The 17,256-nt window shown below is 41.7% G+C and overlaps 1 protein-coding gene across 2 annotated transcripts in view; it reads left to right on the forward strand.

The window, feature by feature from the left end:
* Positions 1-17,256, forward strand: part of CPQ (carboxypeptidase Q) — a 619,593-nt gene that overhangs the window by 560,413 nt on the left and 41,924 nt on the right. The window contains exon 9 of one of the 2 annotated variants that reach the window (XM_054656909.2): positions 16,786-17,239. The exons of the other annotated variant lie outside the window; for it this stretch is intronic. Coding sequence (XP_054512884.2) covers positions 16,786-16,808 — 23 coding nt within the window. The 3' untranslated portion in view covers positions 16,809-17,239. Of the gene's footprint in view, positions 1-16,785; positions 17,240-17,256 lie in introns of those variants that run through there. 2 annotated transcript variants of the gene reach the window in all.

The following is a 17,256-nucleotide window of genomic DNA, read 5'->3' on the forward strand; positions in this document are numbered from 1 at the left end:
TTTGGAGGCCATTACTCAGCCTCCTACAACTTGGTTCCCTGGTCTGGGCTGATGCCCTGAGTTCAAAGGCGTTTACATTATGCCCTGAGTAACAGCAAAAATCAAAGCCCCACTGATAGGAAGAGAGGTTGTACCATGAGCCCCCAAGACAGCCCACTTCAAGACCCAAGGGATGAATAGGGCATGTTTGCTGAAGGGAGACCCCGTAATCCTGCCAAAGACTGACTCCTTGGCTGCTTTCCAGAAGCTTAGCTTGAATCAGAAGAGGCCTTGGCTGGGCTCATTCTTCTGGGGGGAATGAGTAGGGGGAGGAATGGCAGAGTCAGCCCCAGCAAAAGGTTATATTGGCCCAGGAATTCATTTGGGAAAAACAGTCTGACTACTAGACCAATTAAAAGGAGGACTCACAAATCCTTTTTTCCCTAATCTGTGGAACTTTCTGTGCCAAGAAAAGCAGCTTATTTTTTTTGACATAGCAAACTTTTTCTCCCATGTCCAGCTCCACTCTCAAGAAGGAGAAAACCATCTATCTTCATCTGTGCTAGCAGGCTGCTCAGTATGAGAACATGGAGGACTGAAATGATTAAGCCTGACAGGCAAGGACAGTTTTCTTTTTGCACAGGGAACGGGAGCAGCAGGCAGGAAAATTCTCAACTTTAGCTCTCTTGCTCTCTGGTCCTCACTCTGACATCATTGGCCCCTCACTGAACCTGCTTTATTCTCTGTAGCTGCTCTATTCTTGGTCTACAGCTTTAGTCTCTCCTTTTCACCCACAGCCCCTACTTGTTTAGCCCGGAGTGTGTGCAGATGTAAAACAATTACTCTTCAATCTTTACTTCCCTGGTGATTCTTCTGAGAGGTGCCCTGCACAGATGTTGGCAATGCCCAACTCTATCCCCTCTGCATTTACCATCACTGTAAATGTAGCCCAAATCTCACCTGCCAATCAGCACCCATGATGCTTTGCCTGCAGCCTCGCTCTAACTGTTACAGCCCCCTCTACCCACTGTGCCAACTGGGGCCCACCCAGCTCCCTCTGCCCTCAGATAGGATGACTCCAAGGCCTGTGCTCTATGCTGGCTCCCAGCGTTCCTCAGTGTCCACAGCAACAACTTGCCTGATGAGGGGCTTTACTTGGCTGCCTTCCCATCTCAGTCTTACTGCCCCACTCCTCACCAGTGCTTCCTGCAATCACCTCCCGAAAACTACAGTAGTCCCCTCGTATCTACAGTTTTGCTTACCAAAGTTTCAGTTACCCGCAGTCAACCCAGTCCAAAACTATCACATCACTATTCTTGTGCTTTGGGGCCATTCTTAAGTAAAATAAAGGGGACTTGGACGCAAGCAATACCATGACAATTTGATAACTGAGAGGGTGTATTAGTCTGTTTTCATTCTGCTATAAAGAACTGCTCGTGACTGGGTAATTTATCAAGGAAAGAGGTTTAATTGACTCACAGTTCAGCATGCCTGGGGAGGCCTCAGGAAACTTACAATCATGGCAGAAGGCCAAGGGGAAGCAAGGCACCTTCATAAGGCTGCAGGGAGGAGAAGCACCAAGGAAGGGGTAAGAGCCCCCTTATAAAACCATCAGATCTTGTGAGAACTCACTCACTATGAGGAGAACAGCATGGGGGAGACTGCCCCCATGATCCAATTACCTCCGCCTGGTCTCTCCCTTGACACATGGGGGGTTATGGGGATTACAATTCAAGATGAGATTTGGGTGGGGACACAAAGCCCAATCATATCAGAGGGCTACTAGGTGACTCAAGGTGAGCAGTGCCACAATGTGGAGATGCTGGACACAGGGAAGACTCATGTCCTGGGTGGGATGGTGTGATATTTTGTCATAGTACTCAGAACTGAGCCCTATTCAAAACTTATGCATTGTCTATTTCCGGAATTTTACATTTACATCACAATGCCTACATCATTCACCTCACTTCATCTCATCACGTAGGCATTTTATCATCTCACATCATCATAAGGGCGAATACTGTACAATAAGATATTTTGAGAGAGAGAAAGACTACATTCACATAACTTTTATTATAGTATATTTTTATACTTGTTCTATTTTATTATTAGTTATTGTTAATCTCTTACTGTGCCTAATTTATAAATTAACTTTTATCATATATAGGTATGTATAGAAAAAACATTATACATATATATATATATATATATATATATATATATATATATATATATATATAGGATTCTATACTCTCTGCAGGTTTCAGGCATTCACCAGGGAATGTATCACCCATAGATAAGGGGGCTGCCATATTTGCACTTGAATTCTTGCCTCAGGGTCTGCTTCTGGGAGAAATGTGAGCTGAAACATCCTCCTGTCATCTCTGGCACTCCCTGTGTTCCCCACATCCCCATGGGCATGAGCCTTGGAGCAAACTTTCCTATCTACTATTATGGCTTCATACCCTGAAATCTGCTCACTTTGGTAATAATGGGAGAAAGCAGATAGGGCCCAGCATTTCCTTGCTGTTCGTTGTCAGCCAAGATTGTTCGCTCCTGTTTGCTTATTATCTCATTTTTACACCCTACTTTAGCTTCTCCCACAATAAACACACACAGGCTTCCTTCTAGAAGCTATTCCAATGTTGGTTTATGGTAAGCTTCAAGTTTTTCTTGCTATTTTGCTTGTTTCTCATTTTTTAACCCATCTCTCTCTCTCTCTTTTTAAAAGAGATTGGTTCACGACCTCTGGAACAATTCAAACCCACCACGTGACCTCCTTCTTCTATTCCCAAGCCAAGTGCAGGCAAATGGCTCTCCTAAGGAAACTTCAGTCATCACTTGCCCCCATTGCAACTCTGTCAAATCAGAAACTGACCTTCCTGAATCAGCCCCTTTCAAAGCTGTTATTATTTATCTTTCTGGTCTCCAAATGCCCTCAATCTAGTTGACATCATTTTAATGCAGACAGGCTTGAACTATACCCAGGGTGGCTCGGCATCCATTGACTTGCATCCTGTCATTTCCAGCAGTGACAGGACCCCTAAGTCAGCTTTGCCCCAAAGTGAGGTCGATGACCTCAGTCATTATTGCTTCACTCCTGGGTGTCTCTCACTGTGTGTGGCCATTAATTCCTGGCTGATAGTAATGCTTGTTCAGTGTGATTTAAGAAACAAAACCTAATACAAATAACTATTCCTGTTGCTGGTAATTGGATCAAACTTCCTCAATGTTATCCCTAACAGAAGCCAACTCTCTGGAGAAACCCTTGATTGGGATTTGGAAGATGGAGAGGTCAGTGTTCAACTCTGTCCCTACCTCTCCAGGTCTTCCTTTTTGCCTATCCCATAAGTTTCTAAATGACTTTGAGGTTGGTGGGTGCGGGGAAGCCATGAAGGTCAATGCAAAGCCCCTGGGCTTTGAAATCCTGACATCCGGGTTATATCTCAGTTCTATCATTTGCTCGGCATGTGGCCCCTAAACAAGTTAACCACCACTCTGAGCCTCAGTTTCCTCAAGTGTAAAATAGGAAAGATAAAATTTACCTGCACATTAAAAGTGATACAGTGTATCTAATTCATGGGTCAATTATGGAGAGGAGTGTGTTGAAATATTTCACTATGATGGTGGATTGGTTGATTTCTTCTTGAAGTTCTGATAATGTATACAGAGAACTTAGCACAGGGCAGGCATGGTCGGCACTAAATAAACACACACATTTAACAGGCGGAAAGCTAACGTAGGGTGATAGATACAACATCTTATTTTTCGCAGCCATAAAAAAGAAAGAAATCATGTCCTTTGCAGCAACATGGATGCAGCTGGAGGCCATTATCCTAAGCGAATTAACGCAGGAACAGAAAACCAAATATTGCATATTCTGACTTACAAGCGGGAGCTAAACACTGGGTACTCGTGGACATAAAGTTGGCAACAATAGACAGTGGGGACTACTAAAGGGAAGAGGCGGAAGGAGGGAAAGGCAGAAAAACTAACTGCAGGGTACTGTGCTCAGTACCAGGATGAGAGATCATTCGTACTTCAAACCTCAGCATCACGCAATACACCCATGTAACAAACCAGCATGTGCACCTCGTGAATCTAAAATAAAAGTTGAAAAAAAGTCATATGTGCTATGTTTGAATTCCAGCTTATGCATCTATTAGCTGTGTGAGCTTTGAAAAAAAAAAAAAAACACTTAAATGAGTACTAGTTCTTCATTTGTAGAATGGTGGTAACAATTCTAGATATATGGTGGGCATTCAGCATTTCCTGTTTTTCCTGTATTTCTTTTCAACTACTTCAAAGTTGAGGTAGTCAACAGTGTGGACTCAGTATAATCGATTAGGGTGAAATGTGTTTGTCATTTGTTGTTGCTTTGTTATTATTTTGCCCCATGTCTTCTAATGTTAAACTTCCCAATTAAACAAAATATGGCAAAGCCTGAGACCATGCTTAGTTAACAAAAAGGTAAAATCTAAAGGTCTTACTGTCCTGTATGCCCCAGGTGGGGATTAAGCCACATATAAAAGATGTGAACCTTATCTCCTAAGATTCAATAAATGTATTTTATTTTGTTAGAAAGCAATTTCCTTCAGGCTTAGGTCAGAATTTCTCTGAAATAAAATGGCAACATATCACTACTTCGTCACAATTCTCAGTAAATCATTAGAGCTGTGAAAAATAAATTTCATTTTTAACAAAACATCTTTCTAGATCAGGGTCAGCAAACTATATGGCCCGTGGGCCAAATCTAGTCCACTGCCTATTTTTGTATTTTTTACATTTTAAAATGTCCTTTTAGAAAAATTAAAAGAAGAATATTTTACAACACAAGAAAATGATATGAAACTCACATTTCTGTGCCCATAAATAAAATTTTATTGGAACTCAGCCACACCTATTCATTTATGTATTATCTTTGACTGCCTTCATGCTATGAGAATCGAATAGTTGCAGCAGAGACCATATGGGCCACAAAGCCTAAAATATTTTCTACCTGGCCCTTTATATAAAAAGTTTTCCATCTTCTGATCTAGCTTCTAGATCGATGGTTTATTTAAACTATGTTAACTTTAAAAAACTGCCTCCAAGTTACCTCAAGTAAGAGGGATTTATCATCAGGCTCCAGGTTTCCACAGAAAGAGCTGAGGCAATCCTAGAGCAAGGTGCTGGCGTGCAGTAGGCTGCCGTCCTTGAGCGGATGCCTCACTGACAGCGACGGAGTTCCAGCCATGCTGCACTTGCTCCAGCCACTGACTTAGAGACAGCAACCTGTACAGGCACCAAGCAAAAGAAGAAATCTGGAGATCTCAATTAGACTAGGAAAATCTCTCTTCAATATTTCAAACCTTTCAAAAGCCAGGTTGGTTTTCATTTCCTTATCTTCCTACTGTTGACTGAGTTCTAGCTACGAGGTGCTGTGCTGAACACTTAGATCCATTGTGTCCTTGACTCTTCTTAAGAGTTCTGTGAGGTCAGTGTGATTATCTCCATTTGACGGCTGAATAATCTGAGACTGAGAGAAATTAAACAATATGTCTGCTTTCGTTTGTCCCCTCCAAAACTCATGTTGAAGTTTGATTCTCAGTGTGGCAGTATTAGGAGGTGGGGGCTAGTGGAGATGTTTGGATCACGGGGGCAGATTTCTCATGAATAGATTAGGGCCCTTCTTCTGGACTGAGTTCTCGCTCTCAGGAATGGATTAGTTCTGGAGAGAGCAGGTTGCTAAGAAGAATCTGGCTGCTTCAGTCAGCGCTCTTGCTTCCTATCTCTCCATGTGATCTCTGCACAGACCCACTGCCCTTCTACTTTCCACCATGAGTTGAAGCAGCCTGAGGCCCTCAGCAGATGCAGCTGCCCAATCTTGAACCTTCCAGCCACCAAAATTATAAGCCAAATAAATCTTTTCTGTATAAACTACCCAGTCTCAAGTATTCTGTTACAGCAACACTAAACAAAGTAAGACAATGTCCAAGGTCACCCACCTACAAAGTGTGGATTTGAGGTTTTAAACTCGATTTTTCTGACTTCAAGAGCCCCTGGTTCTACTCATTATACTCTACTATCTCATGTATGCATTTTTTTTCTAAGAAATGGAAAGCAAAAGCATGTACATTTTAAAATAAAGTCTGAGCTCTTGTCTGTTTTTCACTTTATTAAGGCTATGGAGTTGGGTATAAGTCCATCACCGTGGGATCCCAGATGCAGTTAGTTGATTATACCTTAAAGGTGTAATAACTTGCTTAAATGAAGCTTCATTCATAACCACCAGTGTGCACTCTATCTCCCGAGATGTCCAGTGATTAATTTCTCACACACTCGGGATTTGGAAACTTAAACGTGAAAGTGAGTGGCTCGGCAACCCTCCAAACTGGACTATGATGTGACTTTTCCCCTGGAGATGCCACCACTATTGTGAAAAGCATCACTAAGACTCAATCTCCATGTAGGAATATAGTCCACTTGGATAGTATAAGAAACACACAGTCTAGGATGCAGGGGTGTCCTGGATGTCCATTTGGTGCAGACTCCTGTGCAGTCCCCCTGAGAACTCAGGAACTTAGCCTGTTGCAGAACATATGATGGGCCCCAGGGAGAGGGCAGAGGGATCTTCCCAACATCCCTCAAAAGATCTGAAAGGAGACATTGAGTTTTATAAAGAATGATTGTTTTCAGGTAGCTACTAAAAGCTAAATTTTGCATCCCCAGGAGATCCTGATAAGGATTCTGTCTTAAAATCCTAAAAGCTGTCTTTTGGCAGAAATGCTCCAAGCAATATTTTTTTAAGTTTCAAGTGTAAAATATGAGTGGCATATGTATGCTCATTTATATCAATGTTATAAAACTCATCAAACATAAAAAGATGAAGTATATGACCAGTATTGGCAATGGGCCTAATCTATTTTTAAAGAAGGAGAATACAATATATGTCTAACACAAATATCAAAAATAGACCCCCCAAAACCCTGTAAAATAACTAACTAGCACAAATGGTTACAGGATGCTGATCTATGCCCAGTGGCCAACGTGAGGTGCAATCACAGATCAGGTTGGGGATAAACAGTTTATGTCAGTGAGGCTGCTTTGGGTGTCTGAGAAATAGATCAAGCTGATAGAGGGCAGAGGACTCTATGGAAGGAAGGCCCTGGGGATCTAGAGTATGGAAAATCAAGAATGAAAGCATAAATGGCAGAAAAGAAAAAGCACCTCCCATCCTCCTGTCAATGGTAGATGGCAGACTGGGTCATGCATTTCTCTGTTCTCCCCTCCCATTCCCTCCCTGTCTCCCTCCCCTGTCCCCAGTAACAACCTCTCCAAACAGTATCAGGACTTGAGTCATCAAAACCATCTTTGTGGATCTTGTACTTACAGTCCTCTCTCTTTGATTTAAAAAGAGATATTGCCCCCACTTCCTATGACCTGCCATTTCTTGGTGACATGCTCTCCTAGCACAGCTCCCAGGATTCTGTCCATAGTGGTGCCAGGAAGTGGGCACACTTTGGCCCTTCTGGGTGTGACAAGACACCGTCTTTACTGGGAAAGCAAGTCAGTTGTGGGGGAAGAAGTTGACTATTCAGGTAATTGTTCTGATTGCATCTGGAATCTCTGGACACAGAGTGAGGCTGGGAGGCCAGGAAGTGATGAGGAGTTCTGAGGTGGGGTGGAATGGGGGAATATTACCTCTCTTCCAAGCAGTGACATCACATGAAGAAATACCACCTGTGAGTAGTGAGAAAAAGCCCAGGATGGTTCAATAACACTGCAGCAGAGGGCGAGTCTCCCATGCTAAGGACAGGCTATGTGGCCATCTTCAATAACTCCATCCCACCCATCCCCCATGCTTTAGCACTTGCCATTTCCCAGCACCATGCTCAGCAGAGTACATATAACGAATGCAAAGACAAGTCACGCAGCACATAATAGGCACTTAGCAAATATTTGTTGAATGGATATGAATGAATAACTAAAGACAGTCTCTGCTCTCAAAGTTTTCACACTCCAATAGAGGAGACGCAAGCATGGAAAATGTAGTGCTAAAACAAAGGTGTGAACTGGAAACCATACCAGAACACAGGGGTGACTAATTACTTCTATTTGGGTGGGTCAAAGAGGATTGAGTCTGGGTTTTGAAAGAAGAGTAGAAGTTTTTCAGTTGCAACCCAGGCAGAGAAAATACCATATGCAAAAGTACAGAGGCTAGTATATGCAAAAGTATAAAATAGAATATGCAAAAGTATGACATAGTTGGGGAGCTGGAGCTGTTCAATATGGCTGGAGAGGTAAGTATAGTACTCAGGATGAGGGGAGGATCACGACTGAAAAGGTCAGGAATTGAATCATAGAAGGCTTGACGTGTTTTCCCAAGAAGTATGAAATACCATCCTGTATGGGATGCATATATCAGCATCCTGTAACAATTCACTTTAGTTAGTTATTTGTTTTATAGGGTTTTTGGCATATTTTTTAGTATTTGTGTTTAACATATATTTTATGCTACTTCTTTAAAAAAAGATTGGCTGGGCACTGTGGCTCACGCCTGTAATCCCAACACTTTGGGAGTCCGAGGTGGGCGGATGACCTGAGGTCGGGAGTTCAAGACCAGCCTGACCAACATGGAGAAACCCTGTCTCTACTAAAAATACAAAATTATCTGGGCATGGTGGCACATGCCTGTAATCCCAGATACTCAGGAGGCTGAAGCAGGAGAATAACTTGAACCCAGGAGGCGGAGGTTGCGGTGAGCTGAGATCACGCCATTGCACTTCAGCCTGGGCAACAAGAGCAAAACTCTGTCTCAAAATAAATAAATAAATAAGTAAAAGATTAAGCCCATTGTTAATATCCAAATATATACTTCACCTTTTAATGTTTGATGAGTTTTATAACCTTAAAATATGCTGCTCATTTTTTTATGAATGATTTCATTTTTCAAGAACTAGCAATTCTTGGGTGGACTACGGTTATTCATTGGATGAGGAGAAATTGAATTTAGGCAAAATCTTCCTGTCAGGTTTGGGTAGGCACACACTCAGCCAGCCCTATCATTTCAGCCTGAAAGAACCTGTCCTGCAGCGTGCTGTGACTAAGGTGCCTATCCCCTCTGGGGGTTCCAACGTGGGGGTGTGCGTGGACTCTGGATCCCGCACGCCGGGCAGTGTGTGGACAGTGGTGGCTGGTGCCTGATGCTGCCATGCTGTTCTTCGCACTGGCTCCAGGTTTCCTCTCACATTCAGTCTTGCCTCAAGACATAGGCCAAATGGAAATAAACTGTCGCAGTTGGCCCCTTTCCCAGAGAAATTATATTTAGCCTCCAAAAGCAGCAGGCTTCAAAATGGCATGGTTGTCTCAGCTAAAAATGGCCATCCGGAAGGAGCTGGATTATGGGAAGCCATCCAGAGATGAAGAACGGGCCACTTTGAGGCAATGATTATTATGTGCTTCAAGGAGTCCTGTTCTCAAGTCCTCATGGACTGGGCCAAATTAAAACAGATGGGCACATGACATTTAGAAGCTACCATAAAAAGGGCTTATCTGGAGGGTCCTAGGCCCAGAGCCAAGGCTGGCCAAGGCGAATTTCAGCCAACTTCAAATTTATGCTGCACAACATAGATAGCATTTACTACGTCATAATATTGAAGGCCTTTTAGGGCAAAAGACGCAAACAGACATCATACAAAGGGAATGATAAAAGTGTCAAACGTATGTTTTTTAAAGCTCAATCTTTGCCAAGAAACAAAATATAAAATACCATTTTTCAAAAATGTTTTAAAAATAATTATAGATAGTAAAGTTTTGGGAAATAGGTATTCTCATACAATGCTAATAAGAATATAAATTAGCTGAGCTATTTAGAGTTTTGTTTTAGAAAAAGCACTTCGACTAAGGGGTGGAGAATGGATTGGAAGGGCTCAAAATTCAAGGCAAGGAGACCACTTAGGAGATAGGACAAAAGCAGAGGGGAGAGTAGCCTGAATAGGGCAGTGGCAGAGGGGTGGAGGAAGTGAACAAAATCAAGAAGTATAACTCACAAGTCTTGAGAATTGATTGGATTGAGTACCTGGGTGGACAATGGCCATTCATTGAAAGAGGAGACATCATCATCACCATCACCATCAGTGCAAACTTTTATAGACCGCTGAGTAGAGTGAAGCACTGTTTTGAACACTTTAAAAGTATTAATGTGTAAGGAAAATACCTAATGCATGAGAGCTTAAAACCTAGATGACAGGTTGATGGGTGCAACAAACCACCATGGCACGTGTATACCTATGTAACAAACCTGCACATTCTGCAAATGTATCCCAAAACTTAAAGTTAAATAAAAATAAATAAATAAAGAAATAAAAGTATTAATGTGCTCAATCCTCACAGTAGCCCTATGAGGTTTGTCCATTCTTGTCCCCACCTGACAGATAAGGAAACTGAGGCACAAGAATTGAAAACTTGCCCAACGTTCACACATTGGCATTATTCTCTTCACCTTTGTTTATGATACTGTTAAAAATGGAAACAACTTCAAAATATCACAATAGTATATTGATTATATAAATTATGGCCCAGTCACAAGATGGAGTGCATGTTTTAGAAGAATATTTAATGAATGGAAAAAGACATAGAACATAAGTTAAAAAGTGAGTTATAGAATTCCAGGTGGGGGTGGCTGGTTGCAATGGCTCACACCTGTAATCCCAGCACTTTGGGAGGCCAAGGCAGGCAGATCATGAGGTCAGAAGTTCAAGACCAGCCTGGCCAACATAGTGAAACCCCATCTCTACTAAATACAAAAAAATTAGCCGTGCATGGTGGTGGGTGCCTGTAATCCCAGCTACTTGGGAGGCTGAGGCAAGGAGAATTGCTTGAACATGAGAGGCAGAGTTACAGTGAGCCGAGATTGCACCACTGTACTCCAGCCCCAGCGACACTGCAAGACTCCATCTCAAAAAAAAAAAAAAAAAAAAAAAAATGGGCCAGGCGCGGTGGCTCATGCCTGTACTCCCAGCATTTGGGAGGCCGGGGTGGGAGGATCACCTGAGGTCAGGAGTTCGAGACCAGCCTGACCAACATGGAGAAACCCCATCTCTACTAAAAATACAAAATTAGCCAGGCATGGTGGCACATACCTGTAATTTCAGCTACTCAGAAGGCTGAGGCAGGAGAATCGCTTGAACCTGGGAGGCAGAGGTTGTGTTGAGCCAAGATCTTGCCATTGCACTCCAGCTTGGGCAACGAGAGCAAAACTCCATCTCAAAAAAAAAAAAAAAACAATTGCAGATGGGAGTTTATCTATATATCTATATCTATATATATATATGGCCCCCATTTTCTGACAGGAAAAGATCATTTAAAGTAAATCCACTTAAAATATAAAAAAAAGTTATAATGAATAAGCAAGAAAAGATTTGATTAGGGTTGTGTCTTTAAAAATTAAGCTAAAAATTATGAAAATTTTTATTTTATCTTACATATAACACTATATAGATTACTATTAAAACTTTGAGCTAATTCTTGGAACCCAGACTGAAAGGAGGCTTAGATATGAGCTTTCTGAGAAACTATATAGTGACTTGACTACCCCCCAAAGTGAATCCCAAGTCAAGGACTTGTGTGCTGTTGGTTGACTCAGCAGGAGATCCAAGTAGCATGGCTGAGGAACCAAGGAGAGGGAGGAGAGGAAGAAATGCAATGCAGGCAGGCTATCAATTTTGTTGATCCTTTCAAAAAACCAGCTCCTGGATTCATTAATTTTTAGAAGGGTTTTTTGTGTCTCTATTTCCTTCAGTTCTGCTCTGATTTCAGTTATTTCTTGCCTTCTGCTAGCTTTTGAATGTGTTTGCTCTTGCTTTTCTAGTTCTTTTAATTGTGATGTTAGGGTGTCAATTTTGGATCTTTCCTGCTTCCTCTTGTGGGCATTTAGTGCTATAAATTTCCCTCTACACACTGCTTTGAATGCGTCCCAGAGATTCTGATATGTTGTATCTTTGTTCCCATTGGTTTCAAGGAACATCTTTATTTCTGCCTTCATTTCGTTATGTATTCAGTAGTCATTCAGGAGCAGGTTGTTCAGTTTCCATGTAGTTGAGCGGTTTTGAGTGAGATTCTTAATCCTGAGTTCTAGTTTGATTGCACTGTGGTCTGAGAGATAGTTTGTTATAATCTGTGTTCTTTTACATTTGCTGAGGAGAGCTTTACTTCCAAGTATGTGGTCAATTTTGCAATAGGTGTGGTGTGGTGCTGAAAAAAATGTATATTCTGTTGATTTGGGGTGGAGAGTTCTGTAGATGTCTACTAGGTCCGCATGGTGCAGAGCTGAGTTCAATTCCTGGGTATCCTTGTTGACTTTCTGTCTGGTTGATCTGTCTAATGTTGACAGTGGGATGTTAAAGTCTCCCATTATTAATGTGTGGGAGTCTAAGTCTCTTTGTAGGTCACTCAGGACTTGCTTTATGAATCTGGGTGTTCCTGTATTGGGTGCATTTATATTTAGGATAGTTAGCTCTTCTTGCTGAATTGATCCCTTTACCATTATGTAATGGCCTTCTTTGTCTCTTTTGATCTTTGTTGGTTTAAAGTCTGTTTTATCAGAGACTAGGATTGCAACCCCTGCCTTTTTTTGTTTTCCATTTGCTCAAGACCAATAAAGAAAAAAAGAGAGAAGAATCAAATAGACACAATAAAAAATGATAAAGGGGATATCACCACCGATCCCACAGAAATACAAACTACCATCAGAGAATACTACAAACACCTCTACGCAAATAAACTAGAAAATCTAGAAGAAATGGATAAATTCCTCAACACATACACTCTCCCAAGACTAAACCAGGAAGAAGTTGAATCTCTGAATAGACCAATAACAGGATCTGAAATTGTGGCAATAATCAATAGTTACCAACCAAAAAGAGTCCAGGACCAGATGGATTCACAGCTGAATTCTACCAGAGGTACAAGGAGAAACTGGTACCATTCCTTCTGAAACTATTCCAATCAATAGAAAAAGAGAGAATCCTCCCTAACTCATTTTATGAGGCCAGCATCATTCTGATACCAAAGCCAGGCAGAGACACAACAAAAAAAGAGAATTTTAGACCAATATCCTTGATGAACACTGATGCAAAAATCCTCAATAAAATACTGGCAAAACAAATCCAGCAGCACATCAAAAAGCTTATCCACCATGATCAAGTGGGCTTCATCCCTGGGATGCAAGGCTGGTTCAATATACGCAAATCAATAAATGTAATCCAGCATATAAACAGAACCAAAGACAAAAACCACATGATTATCTCAATAGATGCAGAAAAAGCCTTTGACAAAATTCAACAACCCTTCATGCTAAAAACTCTCAATAAATTAGGTATTGATGGGACGTATTTCAAAATAATAAGAGCTATCTATGACAAACCCACAGCCAATATCATACTGAATGGGCAAAAACTGGAAGCATTCCCTTTGAAAACTGGCACAAGACAGGGATGCCCTCTCTCACCACTCCTATTCAACATAGTGTTGGAAGTTCTGGCCAGGGCAATTAGGCAGGAGAAGGAAATAAAGGGTATTCAATTAGGAAAAGAGGAAGTCAAATTGTCCCTGTTTGCAGACGACATGATTGTATATCTAGAAAACCCCATTGTCTCAGCCCAAAATCTCCTTAAGCTGATAAGCAACTGCAGCAAAGTCTCAGGATACAAAATCAATGTACAAAAATCACACGCATTCTTATACAACAATAACAGACAAACAGAGAGCCAAATCATGAGTGAACTCCCATTCACAATTGCTTCAAAGAGAATAAAATACCTAGGAATCCAACTTACAAGGGATGTGAAGGACCTCTTCAAGGAGAACTACAAACCACTGCTCAAGGAAATAAAAGAGAATACAAACAAATGGAAGAACATTCCATGCTCATGGGTAGGAAGAATCAATATCATGAAAATGGCCATACTGCCCAAGGTAATTTACAGATTCAATGCCATCCCCATCAAGCTACCAATGGCTTTCTTCACAGAATTGGAAAAAACTACTTTAAAGTTCATATGGAACCAAAAAAGAGCCCGCATAGTCAAGGCAATCCTAAGCCAAAAGAACAAAGCTGGAGGCATCACACTACCTGACTTCAAACTATATTACAAGGCTACAGTAACCAAAACAGCATGGTACTGGTACCAAAACAGAGATATAGATCAATGGAACAGAACAGAGCCCTCAGAAATAACGCCACATATCTACAACTATCTGATCTTTGACAAACCTGAGAAAAACAAGCAATGGGGAAAGGATTCCCTATTTAATAAATGGTGCTGGGAAAACTGGCTAGCCATATGTAGAAAGCTGAAACTGGATCCCTTCCTTACACCTTATACAAAAATCAATTCAAGATGGATTAAAGACTTAAACATTAGACCTAAAACCATAAAAACCCTAGAAGAAAACCTAGGCATTACCATTCAGGACATAGGCATGGGCAAGGACTTCATGTCCAAAACACCAAAAGCAATGGCAACAAATGACAAAATTGACAAATGGGATCTAATTAAACTAAAGAGCTTCTTCACAGCAAAAGAAACTACCATCAGAGTGAACAGGCAACCTACAGAATGGGAGAAAATTTTCACAACCTACTCATCTGACAAAGGGCTAATATCCAGAATCTACAATGAACTCAAACAAATTTACAAGAAAAAAACAAACAACCCCATCAAAGTGGGCGAAGGACATGAACAGACACTTCTCAAAAGAAGACATTTATGCAACCAAAAAACACATGAAAAAATGTTCATCATCACTGGCCATCAGAGAAATGCAAATCAAAACCACAATGAGATACCATCTCACACCAGTTAGAATGGTGATCATTAAAAAGTCAGGAAACAACAGGTGCTGGAGAGGATGTGGAGAAATAGGACCACTTTTACACTGTTGGTGGGACTGTAAACTAGTTCAACCATTGTGGAAGTCAGTGTGGCAATTCCTCAGGGATCTAGAACTAGAAATACCATTTGACCCAGCCATCCCGTTACTGGGTATATACCCAAAGGACTATAAATCATGCTGCTATAAAGACACATGCACACGTATGTTTACTGTGGCATTATTCACAATAGCAAAGACTTGGAACCAACCCAAATGTCCAACAATGATAGACTGGATTAAGAAAATGTGGCACATATACACCATGGAATACTATGCAGCCATAAAAAATGATGAGCTCATGTCCTTTGTAGGGACACGGATGAAATTGGAAATCATCATTCTCAGTAAACTATCGCAAGAACAAAAAACCAAACACCGCATATTCTCACTCATAGGTGGGAATTGAACAATGAGATCACATGGACACAGGAAGGGGAATATCACACTCTGGGGACTGTTGTGGGGTGGGGGGAGGGGGGAGGGATAGCATTGGGAGATATACCTAATGCTAGATGACGAGTTAGTGGGTGCAGCGCACCAGCATGGCACATGTATACATATGTAACTAACCTGCACAATGTGCACATGTACCCTAAAACTTAAAGTATAATTTAAAATAATAATAATAATAATTAAATAAATCTTATCTAAAAAAAAAAAAGAAATGCAATGCAGGGTGCATTATTATCAAGGTCACTCCTGTTGACAGCTAGGATGTAGCCTCACCAGTAACCTGTGAGGAGGGCATAGAATGCATCTCAGAATTATCCACCTGGGGACTGACTGGAGGACTATTTCTCCATCAGCTCCTTGCCTACATTGCTTATGGGTTGTTCCTGGGGCCGTTATTGCTCCCAGCACTTCTGGGCTACTTGTGTCTGTTTGGGAAGCAGTGCTGGTGTCTACAGCATAGAGAAACCCAGGAGGGAAGTGAAGAGCAGGAGTCCTGAGTGTGGAAGCCCACAGAGAACTGCCTTCCATCCTGCAGCCTTGGCTGTGATGAGAGGAAAGAGCATGAGCACATGAATCTGGCCCTCAGAGGTGGGTGACTGACACGATAGCACACATCATAGCATTCTCATTTGAATCACAACATGATCATACTGAGGACCTCTGCAAAAGCGTTGCATAGAAGTCTTCATCAGTTTTCCCAAAGGCCTTTTGTATCCTTTAATATTCAACTCTTTTAAACCACCTTCCATGCTGTGCTGTTTCTCTTCTTTAATTGTTAACTGTCCCAACCCTGCCAAACAATGTTTGTTGATGACTTGGTATGTGTTTTCTGCAGTTCTCCAACTCACTTTAATCAGCTTCACAAAACAATGCATCTTTTGCAAGATTTGAGATTTCTCTTTGCAGTGAACTGGCAATGCATTTGCAATGAGCAGGCTAACCAACAAAAATATTCATGCGAGAGTGGGAGTATATACAGGGAGGGCTGGCTGTTAAGACTGAGAATTAATTTACTCAGTGGTCAGTTTATTACTTCTAGTTAGTGTCCTTAACCCACATCCATACCCTTACCTTTTCCCAGTTGGTTGCCTAATGAATATATCCCTAGGAAAGCAGAGGTCAATGCCTAAAGCTTGGAAATTCCTACCATACAACTGTATATTTCCCTCACAGCCACTCCCAGAAGAGAAAAGCAATGCAGGGTGTGTCCTCTCAAGCATCTCTGCACCTTCCCTACCACCTAGTCATGCCTGACTTCATCCTTGCCAGACAATTTCCCAACATGGGCTTCCTCTGCCAAGGATGTGAACTAGAATTTCTTTTCATGTCACCTTAGTAATATCTCACTGATATACTGAGACCTCCAGACCCTTAACACTAACTTCACTCTTATCCTCAAAGCCTCCTGACCCCATGCTTCATTTTCTTTCACATTAGGCAGGAAAATGTTGGTATTATAAAAACATGGATTGGAAGTGTCAGGCCTCTGAGCCCAAGCCAAGCCATCGCATCCCCTGTGACTTGCACGTATACGCCCAGATGGCCTGAAGTAACTGAAGAATCACAAAAGAAGTGAATATGTCCTGCCCCACCTTAACTGATGACATTCCACCACAAAAGAAGTGAAAATGGCCAGTCCTTGCCTTAAGTGATGACATTGCCTTGTGAAAGTCCTTTTCCTGGCTCATCCTGGCTCAAAAAGCACCCCCACTGACCATCTTGCGACCCCCACTCCGGCCTGCCAGAGAACAAACCCCCTTTGACTGTAATTTTCCTTTACCTACCCAAATCCTATAAAACGGCCCCACCCTTATCTCCCTTCGCTGACTCTCTTGTCGGACTCAGCCTGCCTGCACCCAGGTGAAATAAACAGCCATGTTGCTCACACAAAGCCTGTTTGGTGGTCTC

The sequence above is a fragment of the Pan troglodytes genome, chromosome 7 (genome assembly GCF_028858775.2).
Source record: "Pan troglodytes isolate AG18354 chromosome 7, NHGRI_mPanTro3-v2.0_pri, whole genome shotgun sequence".
NCBI classification, from domain to species: domain Eukaryota; kingdom Metazoa; phylum Chordata; class Mammalia; order Primates; family Hominidae; genus Pan; species Pan troglodytes.